Source organism: Drosophila nasuta, chromosome 3, assembly GCF_023558535.2.
Source record: "Drosophila nasuta strain 15112-1781.00 chromosome 3, ASM2355853v1, whole genome shotgun sequence".
In the NCBI taxonomy this organism is placed as follows: domain Eukaryota; kingdom Metazoa; phylum Arthropoda; class Insecta; order Diptera; family Drosophilidae; genus Drosophila; species Drosophila nasuta.
In genome coordinates this window covers 29,605,161-29,623,462 of record NC_083457.1, presented here as the reverse complement: position 1 = coordinate 29,623,462, position 18,302 = coordinate 29,605,161, and the positions used below count along the sequence as shown (strand labels likewise).

At 37.9% G+C, this 18,302-nt stretch overlaps 2 protein-coding genes and 1 long non-coding RNA gene across 6 annotated transcripts in view; 2 read left to right on the top strand and 1 right to left on the bottom strand.

Annotated features, from left to right (window-relative positions):
• The first annotated feature begins 24 nt into the window (after positions 1–24).
• On the top strand, positions 25–2,018 carry LOC132794066 (actin-42A). The gene is made up of 2 exons (XM_060804294.1): positions 25–173; positions 378–2,018. Exon 2 carries the CDS (start codon positions 402–404, stop codon positions 1,530–1,532), a length of 1,131 nt encoding a protein of 376 aa, XP_060660277.1. The 5' UTR covers positions 25–173; positions 378–401; the 3' UTR covers positions 1,533–2,018.
• Positions 2,019–3,718: 1,700 nt separating this feature from the next.
• LOC132794061 (tyrosine-protein kinase Src42A) overlaps positions 3,719–18,302 on the bottom strand; it is a 50,872-nt gene continuing 36,288 nt past the window's right edge. For 2 of the 4 annotated variants that reach the window (XM_060804289.1, XM_060804287.1), the window contains 8 exons: positions 8,005–8,126; positions 7,804–7,888; positions 7,656–7,734; positions 6,030–6,198; positions 5,811–5,969; positions 5,440–5,617; positions 5,207–5,373; positions 3,719–5,139 (listed from right to left, as the gene is read on the bottom strand). In XM_060804289.1, the coding sequence (XP_060660272.1) occupies positions 4,931–5,139; positions 5,207–5,373; positions 5,440–5,617; positions 5,811–5,969; positions 6,030–6,198; positions 7,656–7,734; positions 7,804–7,888; positions 8,005–8,126 (1,168 nt within the window). In that variant the 3' untranslated portion in view covers positions 3,719–4,930. The remainder of the gene's footprint in view (positions 5,140–5,206; positions 5,374–5,439; positions 5,618–5,810; positions 5,970–6,029; positions 6,199–7,655; positions 7,735–7,803; positions 7,889–8,004; positions 8,127–18,302) is intronic. The other 2 variants (XM_060804290.1, XM_060804288.1) reach the window with 1 other exon arrangement.
• On the top strand, positions 10,366–11,373 carry LOC132791198 (uncharacterized). Its single transcript, XR_009632879.1, has 2 exons — positions 10,366–10,679; positions 10,757–11,373. It is a non-coding gene; the product is annotated as an uncharacterized LOC132791198 (long non-coding RNA).

Below are 18,302 nucleotides of genomic sequence, written 5' to 3'. Positions count from 1 at the left end.
ACATCGATAGTGCCATCGATTTATCTCTATCTCTACTAGTCAAAATTCAACCACTTTTGAAATAAGTAGGCGTCGGTTCAATTGTGAAGCGTCAGTCATTGTGCAAAGTTTGCGCAGCGGTAAATTCAGAGAATCTGAAAAAACTTCATTCGTCTCTTATATTTCCTTAAAAGGTAATAATTGAGTCTTTCTTTGTGCGTGTGCGTTGTACGCGGCTTTCAAGTCTGGGTATAGCAATAGCACTTCGTAGTTGTTGCAGTCAGTAGTCAGTAGTCAGTAGTCAGCAGACAGCAGTCAGTAGTTAGCGGTTGTCTGAGTTTTGTGGATTTGTCGATTTAAGTGTACATATTCGGCGTGTCTTTTTTCTCCAATTGCAGTACCTCAAATCAATCTACAGCATCATGTGTGACGAAGAAGTTGCCGCTTTGGTTGTCGATAACGGTTCCGGCATGTGCAAAGCCGGCTTCGCCGGTGATGATGCACCACGCGCCGTATTTCCATCAATTGTTGGTCGTCCTCGTCATCAGGGCGTGATGGTTGGCATGGGTCAGAAGGACTCGTATGTCGGCGATGAGGCACAGTCCAAGCGTGGTATCCTGACGCTGAAATACCCTATTGAGCACGGCATTGTGACCAACTGGGATGATATGGAGAAGATCTGGCATCACACTTTCTATAACGAGCTGCGTGTGGCTCCCGAGGAACATCCCGTCCTGTTGACCGAGGCCCCCTTGAATCCCAAAGCCAACCGTGAGAAGATGACTCAAATCATGTTCGAAACTTTCAACACACCAGCCATGTACGTGGCCATTCAGGCTGTGCTTTCACTGTACGCCTCTGGTCGTACCACTGGTATTGTTTTGGACTCTGGTGATGGTGTCACTCACACTGTGCCCATCTATGAGGGTTATGCCTTGCCACACGCTATCTTGCGTTTGGATTTGGCTGGTCGTGATTTGACCGACTATTTGATGAAGATCTTGACCGAGCGTGGCTACTCATTCACCACCACAGCCGAGCGTGAAATTGTGCGTGACATCAAGGAGAAACTGTGCTATGTGGCACTCGACTTTGAGCAAGAGATGGCAACCGCTGCCTCCAGCTCATCGCTGGAGAAATCGTACGAGTTGCCCGATGGACAGGTCATTACCATTGGCAACGAACGTTTCCGTTGCCCCGAGTCGCTGTTCCAGCCTTCGTTCCTGGGCATGGAGGCCTGTGGCATTCACGAGACCACCTACAATTCGATCATGAAGTGTGATGTCGATATCCGTAAGGATTTGTATGCCAACACTGTGCTGTCTGGTGGCACCACCATGTACCCGGGCATCGCTGATCGTATGCAGAAGGAGATCACAGCCTTGGCTCCGTCCACCATGAAGATCAAGATTGTGGCACCACCAGAGCGCAAGTACTCCGTATGGATCGGTGGCTCCATTTTGGCCTCGCTCTCCACGTTCCAACAGATGTGGATCTCGAAGCAGGAATACGATGAGTCCGGCCCATCTATTGTTCATCGCAAATGTTTCTAAGCAGCCGCTGACGTTGGGCGTGGTCTTGTCTGTGTTACGCCTCACCCCCGAAGAAAAAACCATCCATTGTTTCGCCCTTCGCTTTAGAATGGAGGGAGATGCAGACAACAAAGACAAAAAGACGGGGTTAGAGGCATCGATACATGCAATGGCGGCGCAACAACCACAAAAACAACAAAGAGACAAAACAAAGATAAACTACATTTTTTTTTGTAACATTTTTATACGAAAAGAAACATACCATTTACCATATACTACATACATCTTACACATAAGCAATTAGCCAGTTTTGTGTTCTATCGAAATTCACGAGTTCATACGCACATTGGTAATATTTAATATTTATATTCGGCATTAATCATTCCTACCCAAAACATTCCTACATACATATTGTAGTACACATTACCATAAAATGAAATGAAAAAAAGATAAAAAGTATTTGTAACCGCTTGAAACCAATAAAAAGCGATGAAGAACTGAAAAAAATCAACTAGTTTTCTTATGAATATCAATCGAGATACGAATGAATCATGGTGATGACGATACAATGGTCAATGGGGGCGATAAGATGTTGCTTACTAATCTTTTAAGAAAAAAACCAAATATGTTTTGATTTTCAACAAAATACAAATAAGGGGAAATCACATTCACATTCGCAGGAAGTCGAATGATAAACAATGTCATTTTATTTTCATTGTTTTTGTTTTGTTTAACTGCGATTTCTGGTGCAGCACACATGGGGGACATATTTCGGGTGTGCATCATGTACATATGTATGTATGTACTTGGCTTATCAGTGAACGTGTCGGAAATCACCACGCCCCTTTTTAGCCGGCGTTTGCAAGTTGATCGATTGCTGTAAGCAGCAAGCACCCCAAAAACAGCTGTTGCCGCAGCCGCAGTCGAAGTCGCAGTCGAATACCTTATAAGGTAACATTATAGCCAATATCAGGCACAGCGACAGCCACAAACACAAGTGTGAGTGGCAGTGTGTATTTTAGTTTATGCCCGAATTAATCAGCGACTGTAAATAAATAAAAAATGGAAAACAATTGAGTGAGTGCGCCGCTCTGCTCGACTGACTCACCCACAAAATGTTTGGAAACGGAATCGTCATCAATTGACATTGTTTTTATTTTTGTTTTTGCTTTTGGTTTGTTGCCCACTTGCAGCCATTTAGGGTGGCACTCCCAATGTCATGGGGAAGAGCGCCGCATATCAGTCAGACGACGACAACAACAACGCCAATGACAATGACAGCAACAACAACAACGACAACTACAAACATACATTCAATCAGACAACATTTTAGGCAGGGCTATTCAATGCGTTTGTTTTTTGTTTTGATCGCAAAACTGAAAAACAAAAAAAGTAAAACTCGTATTGACCAAATTCAATCAACTTTTGACCACTTTCGGCTTCACACGCCCATATATGGATGCTTAGGGGCTTCCAGCTTCAAAGATCAAAAGCTATCGCCTTATATATATGGTATATATAAAAGACCTATATGTTCATTTGTGTATATATACATGCACATATAAATATGTATATGCTTTGCTTTATTATTATTATTATATCATCGAATTGTCAAATTTTTGCATATTATGTTGTTATTTTCTTAAATATTAGAGTTCATAAATGTATTAGAGTGTGTGGGGAGTGTGTTTTGTTTTAATAGAGTTTGTTATTGTTGATTGCATTCGTTAGACATGGTATAATTTGTTAAATTTAAATGCCTTTAAAAGAATAATCTAAATTTGTTTACAGACATATTTCATATGAATTTTTATCTAATTACAAATGCATAAATTTCCATTTTCTATTACTTTTATTATTATTCTTACAACGATTACAGTCACGTTGATTATTATTAGCAATTTGTGCAATTTCCAGTAGAGAAGCAAACGGATTCTAGTTAAGAAGAACAACCCATAATTATGACTAAGTTTAGCATTATAAAATCAGCCTTCAATTGGTATAGATGTACGTAGATGGGGTATATAATAATAAATTTGGGATTTATGTTAATAACAATATTGCACTTGATTAACAACAAACAAAAGACACTGAAATAAAAATAAATGAAATACTCACCAAATTAAAATTGATAAATAATCAAAACTTTGCGGAAAACGAATAATGACGAATTAATGCGGGTTTGATTTATAAATTACGATAATAAATTTTATTTTGATGTTTTTGTTCTAAATGTACATGGATTCGTGTGGGTGTGTGTATGTGGTTTTGTATGTATGTATGTATGTGTATGCTGTGTATATTTTTAAATATATATAATTTAATGGTTAAAAATTACAATTAAAATGTATAACATTAATAATATGGAGTTTACTTTATTGCATTGCATTAGTATTACTTTTTTTTTCTTTTTGCTAGCACTTCTTTTCTGGTATTTGTGTGTCGTTTTTGTTTCATTTTGCTTTGTTTTTTAAGAATACACGATAAAGATAAAGCATATATGTCGTTGATTATGTTGAGTGTGTTTTTTTCTTTTTGAATATATAAGGTAAGACACGTAATGTTTTAACTAAAAGCATAAATATGTATATGTATTTAAATATCGTTTATAAATGGCTATTAACTAAAATAAATGTATATATGTATGTATATATATTTGAAGATCCTATATAAACTGTGACTTTATGCGTTCTCATATATATGTATATTTATATATTATGATGTATATACATACTAGCATGTATATATGATTTAAATGATTCATCGCATTCCACTGAATTTACGATATAATAATGTATATTGAACGAAACAAAATAATGTTTTGCAATTTAAATATAAAAATAATCGGTACACTTGCACTTCTTATCATTGCAATTGTGTAAACAGAAATTTAATACATCCGATATACATATATGTATTTTGTTGTATGTGTATGCATTAAACGTTATTTATATAAACATAAATCATTTCCAAATTGTTGGCGATATACATGTATTTAAAGAAAACGGTTTGTAATTGAAATACAAAAAAATTATTACACATACGTTTTTGTCTCTCGTTTCTCCTTAGCACACTGCTTTAGACACTAAAATATGCTTGCTTAAACATTAATAACATTTAAGTAATTCCTATATTGATACCTAAACATACATTTAACCCATGCAGTTTAGGGATTTTGTTTTTTTCATTTGTTTTTTTTTTTTTGTGTTATTTTCTCTTTTGTATAATGCGGTAGAAAATCTGTGCAAAACTGAAGTAAGTAACTAAATAAGAATTGTCCGTGTTGGGATGATTGGCGCAGTCGTCGTTTATGCATTTGTTTTGACATAGTTGCCTTGCTCCACTTGGCCAGCTGCTGCAGCTCCTGGCGCCACCTTATTGCAGCTGCTGCGTTTGCCAGCGGGCGCATAAAGCATTTATCAGTAAGCCTGTGCTTCTTTGTAATCGCTCTGGTCGGATGTGTAGAAGTCCTCCAGCTTCCATTGCAGGGTCTCGAATGTGGGTCTGCGCATGGGATCCTTGTGCCAGCACTCCAGCATTATCTCATACAAACGCTGTTCACAGTTCGGTGGCATGGGCATGCGATATCCATGCTCCACCTGGGTTAATACTTCGGCGTTGGTCATGCCTGCAAATAGAGATGATTTAATGATTAGCAAAGTGATCGAAAGATCTAAAGTTGTTAACTAACTTACCGGGATAGGGTATACGTCCATAGGTGACCAGTTCGGTGAGTAGAATGCCAAAGCTCCACACATCTGATTTGATTGAGAATTTGCTGTAATTGGCCGCCTCTGGCGCAGTCCATTTAATGGGGAATCGGGCACCGACACGTGCCTCGTATTCATCTTCCTTGATTAGTCTGTGGAATACAAAGCATTTATAATGATATGCTTAAAGAAATTACAACTGATTAATCGTAACTAACCGTGCCAAACCGAAATCGGCAATCTTCACGATGTTGCCGTCTCCCACAAGTACGTTTCGAGCTGCCAAATCTCTGTGGATGTAATTCTGTGACTCCAAATATGCCATGCCAGCGGCTATTTGGGCAGCCATATCGATGAGCGTTTGCATTTTGATACTACGACCTTTGCCTGCAATTGCTATAAGATATTAAAAAACACATTTTCATAAGAAATTAGAATGACATGATGAAAGCTGGACGAGCGGGCGTTGTAATTATTTGATGTTTTATTTTTTGGTTTTTGGTTTTGCTTAATTTGATCAATGCAAGCGTTAGTCAAATTTATAAAGGTGTTTATTAGTCACATTATTTATTAGTCCTCAGCAACATACCTTGCAGATATTCCAAGAGGGAGCCGTGCTTCATTAGCTCCGTAATGATATAGATGGGCTCCTCAACGGTGCACACAGCATAAAGCTGAATGAGCTTTGTGTGACGCAGTTTCTTCATAATTTGAGCCTCGGCCAAAAAGTCCTTGGGATCCATTGTGCCTGGAATTAATAGAAAATGTTAATGAATTGTACAAAAGCTTGGATTAATCTTCGTCTTACCTGATTTCAGCGTTTTAATCGCCACGGGCGTTGTGTTGTTCCACAGTCCCTCCCAGACATCACCGAACTGTCCAGATCCCAATTTTCGTACGAATTTCAACGATGTTCTGTCGATTTCCCACTGATCGCGAGTTCGATGTGATAGGCCCTCGGTAACAGGTTTCTCAATCTGTGAGTTGTCGTTATTTAAACACAAAAAAAGTGTAGAAAAACTTAATTAGTTAGCGATCAAAACATTGTCGAATTTAAAAGCTTTAACTGGTAAACTTTCTGTATGTGTTTTTTAGGCTCGTTTCGATGAATGTGCCAATTGTTTAATGGATTTTTGTAGCATACATTTAGGCATTATGTACAAATTGATTCAGTGTTGCTGTTGCGGCTTGGTTGTGTGTTTGGTTGTTAGATTGTTAATTGTGTGGGTAAATAGAGCGGAGATGTTAACAATAATTAACACTGTAATTTGACCAGTAATTGTTGGCCTTAACGCAAAGTCAAAGTGCAGCGAAGTACTTGGTGGAATTTGTCAATTACATTTTATATATTTTCTTGGTTGTGCTTTTTCGCAAATTTGCAGGCGCTGAGTCACAAGAGCGTCTTAAATTTGAAAGTGCATTGTTTGAACTTTTCAATTGTTGTGCAATTTTTGGTTGCCCTTCGGTGAGCTTTTCAATAAATTAACGCTTCAGACACGCGATTTGCTTCTCGCACTAGATTTAAGAGTGCGCTTGCACGTCAAAAGGCGATATGTAATTTTAAAGGTATATATTAAATAATTAAATGGAATTTTTATGATACAAATTATTCAAAATGTATGACATTTTATTGCATAAAGGCACTTCTTAACTCTGAATTTAAATTTGGATTTCATTATTTGGGGAAATTTCTAAAGTCTGAATCATTTTTAACAACGTGTAAAATTATTTCATATAATGATATTTGACTACTATTTTAATAACCAAAATTAGGGAATTAAATTAAATGTGTAGTTTTAGTTAGAGCAGAGATTTATGACACCAATTTCGAATAATTTGTTTTGTTAGTCATCTGATTGCACTTTGTACTTTGGCGATTATGGAATTGTTTTTGAAATTGATGAAATATGAATGGGAGTTGTTGTTAGTTATGTTTTTTTTGATTAATTTATTATTTGGCGTTGTGATTGTGGTTACTGGCAGTGGCACACATACACACACACACATATGAATAGAGGAGAATAACGTTAACGTTAAATACAAAATCCTACCTCAAAAATACCCGAAAATGAATTAGTCTTTTATTTGTTAGTATTTTGGTATTTTATATAGTAATTTCGTTAGTTAGTAGTATATTAATCAAAGAAACAAATATAAGAGATATATATAAAGAAAAATTTGTAATCGTTTTCGTTAAGTATTCGTAAATAATGAAATCATGATCAATACATAACAATAATAATGAGTCTTGATGTGAAATGAACGTTATGTGATTATGTTAATGTTGTTGTTGATGTTGATGTTGGCGACAGCAAATACATACGTAATGTCAAATGCATGTTAAGTGCATGTTAAATGCATGTACGAATAAACAATAAGGCATACAATGAGTTCCATTCTAAATAGTCAATGGATCGGTGCAGTATTAGCTTACCTGTACACAAGGTTTGCAGAGATTGACGCACAGGCCATCCGAATCCTTGGAATAGTGCTCGACAAGCTCTTGTAGGGTTCTGTTTTCGAATACATATAGATACCGATTAATCTCTGACTAATGTGTGAAATATGCTGCATGAACTCACCTGAATGTTGTGCGTCTGGCAATGAAGAAACCGCCTTCATCCAATTGTCTGATGCGGTAATGCTTAACCGTATCGCCATCGCGCACTGCAAAGAAGCACATACAAAAAAAGTATTGTAATATAGACACTCCCACACATATATGGATATTTAAATTGTTATAAATTATAATGGCATTAGTATGCCTGATGTGTGACACCCACCTGATAGCGAGTAGTCATTGTGGCGGCTCTCGGAATCGCGAATTAAAAATGCACCGTGCTCGTTCTCTGGCAGTAACAGTTTTTTCTCAGCCTCAATGCGTTTGATTTTGCGGAAGTACCAGCTGTAAAAAACAACAACGTTGAAAACAATTAATAAATGCAAAAAAGGAAGTCATCGTATGCGTTGCTAGTACTATACTATATAAATGAAAATATTACAACTCTAGCCATTAAATGGTTAGGTTTATTAAGGAAACTGCTGCCACACACCAAGGCTAACAAATTTTATTTCCATCAGATCAGGCAAAAGGAGGCACGTGCCACCTTCATTCAACTCTCCCTTCAACAGGCTTGCTTTCGATTATTTATTTCACCTCAATTGAGTCATTTGTTCAAGCATCAAGTGGAAATTAAGTTTAATTTTTTAAAACGTGCTTCGCTTTCGCATTAAGTATGCATGTATGCGAATACTCTGCCATAAGGCCATGATAATTTGAGTATGAAATATGTAGCACATTTATAAATTTATATTAAAAAGTGTATCACACTTTCGGTATAGATAAAAACAAGCTGTTCTCTTCTCCAGTTTTCTATAAAAACGATATAGAAATTTTTATTTTGGTTTATTGAGCACAGCGTTATTAAATCAATTTACAAATAGTTGAATCTGAAATGTGCTCACAGCTTATTTAAATTATCTTTTTAAATTATTTTTAATATTTTTTTTTCAACTGGAAATTGAAAACACTTGTAATTTATGCACCCATTGAACATTTGTTTTTCTTGCTCACACAATTTTAGCGACACTTTGAATTTATTTATGCATTTTATGAACACTTTAAATTCCATTTTAATTGCGCTTCCGAATCGAAAATTGCGGAACTCGGTTAAAAACTTTGCCGCTGCCGCTGCTGATGTTGTTATTTATTTAATATTTATGTGCAACAATTTAAAATGGTTGGTTATTATCTATTTGAAATTATATTTGAAAGCCGTGTTCAGTCACATGACAGAAATTCTGTTTGAACATTTTGTTTTGTGCGGCTTTCTATGGGGAATTCCGCTAGATTCTCCGTTTCCTCATCTCTTTAATATGCAAAATCTGCAACCGTCATTGGCCAGCAACAGCAAATGCGGAAAAACATCAATGAAATGGCTGTCAAACCATATCTCAGTGTGGCATTAACATTGACCTTAATATAAAAAGCTAGCTGATGCCATTGTTGTTCATATTTCTCTTTCTCTCAGTCTCTTTCCTACTGCTTCGAACAACTGTAATTACAATTAAAGTGTGTGAAAGAGATTTCTTATATAACAGTCTTATTTCCAGTCCAATTCAAATTTCTGTTTTTTTTTTGAAGTTCGTGTCAACACAGAGAAGATGTCAAAAGCGTGGCCAAAATGTGTCATACGAGAGGCGACGACATCATAAAAAATGCATAAAAAATGTATTGTGAAAAAGATACACACGCAGACGACAGCACAGAAAAACACGATAGAGAGATGCCAAGAGAGTAGAGACAACTTAATAGTTGCATCGCTCAAACACACACAGATGCAGATACATTTGCATAGAAATGAATACATATTAAAGTACATATATGTATGTCTACTATATACATGCATTATTTGTAAGTATAGTCAACTTTTATGTGGGTTATGTGGAAACGAAGCCATTTATGGGCTTTTGTCTCAACATTCAATGCGGTTTTTATGCTCCCCTCACGATTTTGCTGGCGTCAATGCGCGATAAAGGAAACTCATCAGCAGCCAGCCAACCAAGCAACCAACCAACGAGCTGCTGTGCTGTGCAAAACATTTTCCGGGCGAGCGAAACACACAAAAAATAGAGGCTCGCAAAACTTTTCATTTCAATGCATACGACAACAGCAACAGCAAAACCAACAACAACAACTACGACAGCTGGGGGCGTGTTGAATCTTGAAACGTGGCCAAAGTGGGGGAAAAAAAAAGTGAAAACAAAAAATTAGTGGACAAGGACATGCTTCCATGCCATATGTGTGTGTGCAGCACTACGATGCAGTGACAGCTTCTCGTGTTGGACTCTTGTGCATGCACAGGAATAAGCAAGCAAAAGCCTGGAATGCCCAAACCACAAAGATAAAAACCCCAACTGCATTTTGTATGCACACTACATAAAAAAAGACAACTTGCAGCAATAACAAGCCCAAGACCAGATCCACAGCCTCTGAGCACCTGGTGAGGTGAGTAAGATAGCTCTCGACTTTGGCTCTATTCGCCAAATGCAGGTTTCCGTTGCAGTTAGAACAAACTGAAAATGGAGCATGCTAAACTAAGGAAATACCTTTAACTGAAGTGAAGTTTCATGTAGGAGAATAAAGCAATTCTAAAAGAAAGATTTATTTTAGAGAAATCTAACTAAATTTGAAAAGTTGTCAAATTGAAAAAAATAAAGATTTATTCTAGTTAATTTCCTCTAAAACAGATATACCCCACTCATTCTACACTTCATGAGGTATTGCAACATGCACACAGCAATTGGCAAGACAGGACGCAATTCTAGATGGGCCTGGCTTGATGGCATGCACAGTTTGCAAATGGCATTTGCCAGTTCTATTGAATTTCACTTTGGCTTAGAATGCAAACAGACACGAGAGTCCAGAGAACAGCGAGGCGCAGAGCTGACTCCGTTGGTGTGTTCTTCTTCATTGCTTTTATTTCTTTTCATTTCCATTTCCATTTTATTTTGTTATTTCTGCGATGACTCTAGCTCTGACTTGGCTTGGTTTGGCTCGGCCTAGAGCCATTTAGTTAGCTGGAATTCAACGGGCAAAGCTGCAAGTAATCTGATTGCGCAAAGCCATTTAAAGCTATTATTAAAAGAACTTGTGGCTCGGACAACACAGCACAGCACAACACAACACAACGCGACTCTTAACTTGGCTGGCACTTTTAATTGGCTGTCTGCCTTGTTTCAATGGGAGGGCGGCAACGTTGGGGAGTTGTCTGTGTGTTGAGAGATCTTTTTTTTCTTTTGCTGTCGTTGTTGTTGCTGTTTTGTTGTCATCAACAAACGGTTGTCTGCCATCACCATCGCCATCGCCATCATCAGATTTTGCAACAAACTTACTGCTGCTGCTGCCGTTTGTTGGCCAGTAATTTACTAGTCAACAGCAGGCAGTTGGCAGTCAGCAGGATGCCAGGCAATATTACGGCCAACATTAGTTAGAAGCCTGCTACTTTGTCTGCTTATGAATGGACCTCAAGTGCATACAATTTGATTGATTGATATGAGCACTCGTTCATGGTGCACATTCATTGCAGCACGTGTCTATTATGCCAATGAGAGCCTTTATTAGACGCCATTAAACCCACTTTGAAACTGAACTTTTGTGTTTGCTTTTTTCTTTGCCAAAGCAACAGGCTAACACAGCACAGTGTCTGTCCTATTTATAGATCCATCGATTAATGCCCATTTAAGGGGCAATGCATGCATGGCATGACTTTCATAAATATGCAACACTTTAATTACAAAGTCAAAGAGAGAGAACAGAGATTCGCATCCTTTGTTAGGCGCTGCTCTGGACTTTGGCTACACAACGATCTCCTGACACGCAGCTATCACTTATAAGATAAAGTATCTTATACACTCAAATAAAATGTACGCCTTTAACAGACTTTTTTAATTGCCAATAATATTGAATTAAACATGTATGGAAATCAAAATTATGGCTTTAAAATAAACATTACTATTGGTAAATTGTGGACGGCTAAGAATTGCTCTGCTCTGGATTTTGTCTACACAACGATCTCCTGACATGCAGCCATTACTTATAAGGTAAAGTAATACACTCAAATAAATTTTACTACAAAAGTGATGGTCAAAAAACTTCGATAGAGTTTAAAAGCTATGATTGTGTATCCAATTATATTTTATCAATAATTTAATGAAATTAGCTGCCAATAATACTGCATTAAAGTTGTAAAATTTCCCAGCAATATTACAATCAAAATTATGGCTTGGAAATAAATATTCCAATTGGCAAATTGTGGGCCATATCTTTGATCTGTCGGGCAGACGATATCAATATATTATAGACTGATTGCAGTGCGGGGCATAATATGAAAAATTGTTCTACTAAGAACTAAAGTGTTATTTATAGACACAGCCAAATGGTTACAAGTATAGACAGTCTATGCAGCTGCAGAAGGAGACGAAGACGGAGTTGGAGAGGGGGGACGCAGTATACGCATGCCACAAAGCCAAAATCAAATGCCAAGCAAGGCGCAGTCGCAGCAACCGCCTCAAATGGTTGCTCCTCTGCTGGTTGTTGTTGTTGTAGTTGCAGCTCGTGTGTCTTGTGAGACTGGCCCAACTATTTTTAAACAACGCAAATGCAACGTAATGTCTAAAAATATCCACAAGCTGCCGCTGCAACAACGAGCCAAAGATACTTGCTACATGTTGTTTTTCCTTTAGCTCGTATTTTTTTTCTACAATTTTTCTACGTCAGACCATAGTTTAGTGGCTAGTTTTGTGTGTTGGTTTTTGGCCATGGTTAGTGGAACGACAACAACAACAACAACCACAACAACATCGTCGACGATGGCGATGACGATGAGGACCATCGATGCTGAGATGCTGCCACTATCTTTGGGCTAACATGTTTGGCTTGTTTTGGCTGTTAACTTAATTGCGGCGTTGCATTTCATGCACAAACAAGGCTGCCTGCCATGGACATGCACTTTTGAGTTAAAATTAGATTAGATTCAACATGCCAGCAGCCGGCGGCGGTGGCCAGACCATGTCCGGTCTACATCAATATACATATTTGTGTGTGCATACTATACTTATAACATAGTATGTATATATTGGCGAATCTCGGTTCACATCTTCATTTACAATTTGGTCAAAATGCTCAAGTGAAGTTGTTCTTGTTGGCTGGCATTCAGTTCAGTTGAGGCTGCTCCAATTTGCCTCCAGTTACGGCACTTGACGTGCCCACACTTGATTGTCCCTGGTCTCGGGCCCCTAGTCCCGTCTAGTTTGATTGACACTTTGGCTATGCGAGTGCATGTTGTTTTGAGCTTGTTGTTTTCACCGTGCCCAATTCTATACAATTCAGCCAAATTGTGCCAGGTTGAGACTGGCTAACTGGCTGCTCACTAACTAACTTTGGCAGCAATAAAACACAACAGAAAAAAAGAGCAGCAACAGAAACTAATCCATGCAACGGTTTAGACGTTCCACTGTCAATTGTTTGTGGCTGCCCCAATTGGCAATTGCCAGCCAGTCAGCCAGCTGGCTGTTCAATTGCTTTGGATTTATTGAAGCAGGTCATGATGTTGTTGTTTGCTGTTTGTTTGTTACTTTTTGTTGTTGTATTGTTTTGTGCAATTAACCATATATTATAACCAAATATACATAAGTACACATGTAATTTGCGCTTTCCAGGCAGCCAGTCAGCCAGCCAGCTCTCAACTAAACGGGTTTCGAGCGCATTTTGTTAAAACGTCACGCATGATTCAGAGGCTGTGAATTAACTGTGGATTACCTCAGAAGATTATTGACGAGCCCGAGCCACAAGCTTGGACAACAACCCGGACGAGGCTCGACGTTAGAGTTGTGCTCAGGTGTTTTGGCAAAAAGCCTCAAAAGCTAAAATCATCGAAATGCCATTAATTCACAAACTGTTAATTAGCTGTTTAAACTTTTCCTCGGAACACGCCTCGAGGCCAATTTGATTATGGTGTATGTGAAATACATTTCCACTTCATTTTCACATAACGAACGAACATGGCTGAGCTTTAATTCCTGATAAGTGTGTTTTCCAATTGCCAATTGCCGACTGCCAAAGCATTTTTTATGCATATTAATTGGAGTATGTAGTCAATTTTATTTCTCTCTTTTTTTTGCTTTGTTTGCTGCAGTGGCGCACGACTAAAATGCAGCCACTGGCTGCCGGCCTGTTACTTTCTCTATAATTGTTGTCTTGGTCATGTTTCCCATTTTATTTATATTTATTTTTAAATATATGTAAGTTTGTTTTTTTGTTTTTGTTTTTCAACATGCTTGTTCCGACATCCGCTGCCTGACACGTGCATACAACACATACTGTATGCATTTATTTTTAAATATTTAATTAGAAACATTAAAGTCCAGCTGATGTTTACACAACATCAATTCGAATTAATCAACTTTCGTATACGCTGCGTATGAGTAATATAAGAATGTTATATGATTTGAGTTTTATGTTGAATACTTAGCCAAAGTGCGATTGCTGTTTTCATGTCAAGTGTACACTTACCTGAAAAATAAAAAGAATTGAAAGGAATTGTTTAGTATAATCAGTTAAGCTGTTGGCCATTAGTGCAATCAATTTGCATTCTATGGCGCTGAGAAATCATCTGAAGCACTTTTGACACGCGACACTTGTGTGTGTGTATGTCTGTGTGTATAAATCAAGCGAATAAATGAATTATTTATAAGTACAATAGCAAAAGTGTTGCTGTTCTCCCTCTTGTGAACTTGCTCAGCAGATATATATTGATTGATGCATGTAAGGCAATATGTTAATGGAGCTGCTTGATCCGATCTCTGGACATATGAATGAACTTGTTGAGTATCTCTCTACTATTAGATACTTGTTTGTACGTACAACAGCTATGCAAATACGTGTACTATATCTAATACAAGTCATGCCAGTCAGATAAACAGTGCATAGATAGAGTTTAGAGTTTGTAAAATACACATTTAATTAGGGCAATGTCTAGAGGGAGGCTGAAGACACACGTCATTAAGGTCGAATATTTGCCTTCTCTCTTTGCCAAACAACAAATAATCGTTGGTAGCAAGAGAAATCGAAAGTAGTTTTTACACCTGCTATATTGTTATAGTACTATATGGTATATTTTGAATGTATCACTAGAACAATATACCAAATATAGTCTTTGGTATATTAATTTGGTATACTTTTTTGGTTTTATTCAAAATTTATATCGGGTATCTCACAGTCGAGCTTTCACTATTATTAAGTACTAATGTTTCAAAGTGCAAAATAAAATGAATGAAATACAACAATAACTTTATTAACTCAGTCGAGAAATACAATTCGTGATTTTAGTTGAATTTAGCGTTATTTTTGCATTGAATTAAACTACAATTAGGTCACGAAATTGGTTGTACATCGTATGTATTAAACAATTGCTGTCCTTATATAATAATTGTTTGTTCACATAAACAGCTGCAACTTGATTTCTTTGTAGTAAACTCGTATTCTTGACAGCGTTTTTTGTTGTTGCGAATTTATTCGAAGCGTTTTCAATTCATTTCCTGTATTGGAAATTGCCGCATTTAAGCGTTAGGCTAACGCTGCCAATCAAAAGACATGGACACGCACCACAATTGACAGTTGTGGACCACAATGGGAGCAACTGTGTGTCTATTTATAAAACCAAACTCAGCTGAACACCACAAGTGAATTGAAGCTGTGCCATAGATAATTGTTGATGGCGCCAAATGCAATTTTTCATTCCAGGGAACAGCCGGAGGAGCTGCTGCAAAAGTTGGTTGAATAAGCACAGGCAAGGCAAACCAAGGAAAAAAAAATTGGAATAATAACAAACTAAACTAGCAATGGGCAATGCTGTTTTTCTAGTTATTGTTTGGCTGCCGATGTTGCTGCTCCTGCTGCTGCTGCTGCAGAGCACCACTTAACAACAATGTGAACAACGAACAACACGAGGTTGCCCCGTTGCCGGCGTGGCGTTTATTTAATTGTTTTTCTGTTGTTGTTGCTGTTGTGTTTCTTTGCCGCAGGCTGCTGGACAGGATGCCCAGAGACGCAGAGAGTTAGTTAGTTGAGTGCCTAACACGCGGCTAGGCTAACAAACGACACTTGTTTATTTTAGGCCCCATCGGGGCAGAGCAACCAACTAAGCAACGAACGAAGCAACGAAGCATACGGATTTCGTGCGAAACAAATTTCAAATCAATGCGCAGAGACAACAGAGGCAGCCGCGGGGTGGTGGGTAATGGGCAAAATTGCCATAGAGCTGAGCTGGGGAGTTGCGAGTCCATCTAAAAATAGACATAAACCATTTACCAACCCATCCTGCAGCTACTACTCGTATTCGTGCTCATGCTCGTGGTCGTATATGGGCAGCAGCAGGCGTGTCTTAGTTCCAAGCACAATTTTATGCAGAAATAATTTGTTAATGCCAGGCTTTCGATTTTGCACCACCTGCAAATGGTTTAGGTGGTTAAGAGATGGTGATGCGATGCGAATGGTGAGCGCCAAGCTAATGCCGCTAATGCGGCTGGTAAACGTTTTAGAATTTTCAGACTGGTAGCTGTTACCAGCCATCTCTGACCATTTCTAGCAGTGAAAATGTGCAAATAGAAAATGGCCACACGGCCATAAAATGCGTTGCATTGTAAGTAAAAGGCCAAGCGGAGTCAAAGCAAGCCAAGAAATTATCAAGTTCCGGCATCAAGCACCGTTTTGCCATCAACATTTTTCCCCATATGCACAGAGAATGCACACTTTCCAGATAAAATCACACAAATATAAAAAGCACATTGGCTTGTAGCACATGCACAATTCGCAGTTCCCAAAGCAGAAAACACGCAAATGTAATTTGAGTATCTTTGCGACTGATATCGAGATTTTGACTAGCAAATAATAGCTGGAGAATGTCAGGCATTTATTTCTAAACAATTTCTGTATCTATTTGAAGAGTCAGTCATTATTTTATTATTATTATAATGACTTGGAACTTAGATCTTAACCAAAACTGTGTCGTTCAATGTCAATTACATGCATTGTGTCTGTGGCAATAGAAAGGCAAAGTTAGTAGCAAGGTTTTTCATGAGCAAACAAACACTTGGAGATCTCTCTATATTGAAGCTGTGGTTTATTGTATTCTGTAGGTGCTAAACAATTACTTGATTAGTTGACATTACCATAGCGGAGATACCCTGTAGACAGACATGCTTGATGAGTGCATAACAAACACTTTCAATTCATTTTCAATTAAGAATGTAAAAATAGATATTTAAGTAGCATAATCCAGCTGTGTTTTGGCCTTGCTGCTTCTACAATAAATCGTTGTTAATAAATTGAAATCAATTATAAAATTGTAGCAGTACGTTAGCCCCACAACGACTGAATTTGGGCAGGCTCGAAGGGCGTTGGATATAGTGGTTATTATTGTGGCAACGCATGAATGCAGTTTGAAAACAATTATCAAGTATACGTCTATAGGCAAAGCTATTCACCTATCTAATATTTATACGTTTGAAATGAAATCATCACGTGCTGCACGTTGCAATTCACAAGCTTATATAAGCCACACAACCCGATAAAGGTTTAAACGCATAGGCTAATGACCAACAATTTGGGGAAGAGCGAAGGCGTTACAATTCCATTGTGGGTTGGCTTTGCACACACGCTCGGTTCGCCACATACACAAGAGACAATGACATCAACCGCACCCTGGCAATTTGCAGTGGCTGTAAATTAACGGTTTGACATCGACTTGGAAGCATACAAAGCTCAAAAATATATAAAGTATATACTCTAGAGTACACACTAGAATAGAAGAGCTACTGCGACTGCGACTGCAACTGAAAGTTGTCAACGAAATTGCACTGAAGCATGTCGAAACTACATTTAATGAGCTTTTAATTGAAGGTCTCTCGAGTAAATAAATAAATTTGTATATATTATTTGGTGGGTGGCAAGAGTTGCTTGAAATTATGCAAATTTCTAGCAACCACAATTAAATGCAATACTTTATGAAAGCATCGTTCAATGATGCCCAAGGTTGCGGACTTTTGCCCGATGCTTCGAGCTCATTTCAAAACATCGCACTTGAAGGATTTATGGCTAGAAATAGTTTAGCTGCCAATAAGCGTCATCGTCACACCTACATGCATACATATTATTCAGGCCAGGCCACAATTCCAAATGTGCTAAAACCCAGACGCACACACACATAACTGTCTGTTTGTCTATCGGCTGACGTTGTTGTCATGCCACAAACGTCTAGTCCAAAAGCGTATGTAAAAACTGTGTTTATAATATGACTTTCATTCTGTTGGGAGACAATCAATAGGTGAGTGACTAATCAAACTGCAATTAACAATAACAAGCTACGTACTTTGACCAATGGAAAAAAAGAAGAAAAAAAACCAATATCTAATTGTTATTGCAAATAATTGTTAATGAATGGCAATCGTCATCAAAGATCGAGTAAAATTATTGATGAATAGTTGATAACAAAACAGCTTCTGTCTGTCTCTTTATCGCTCT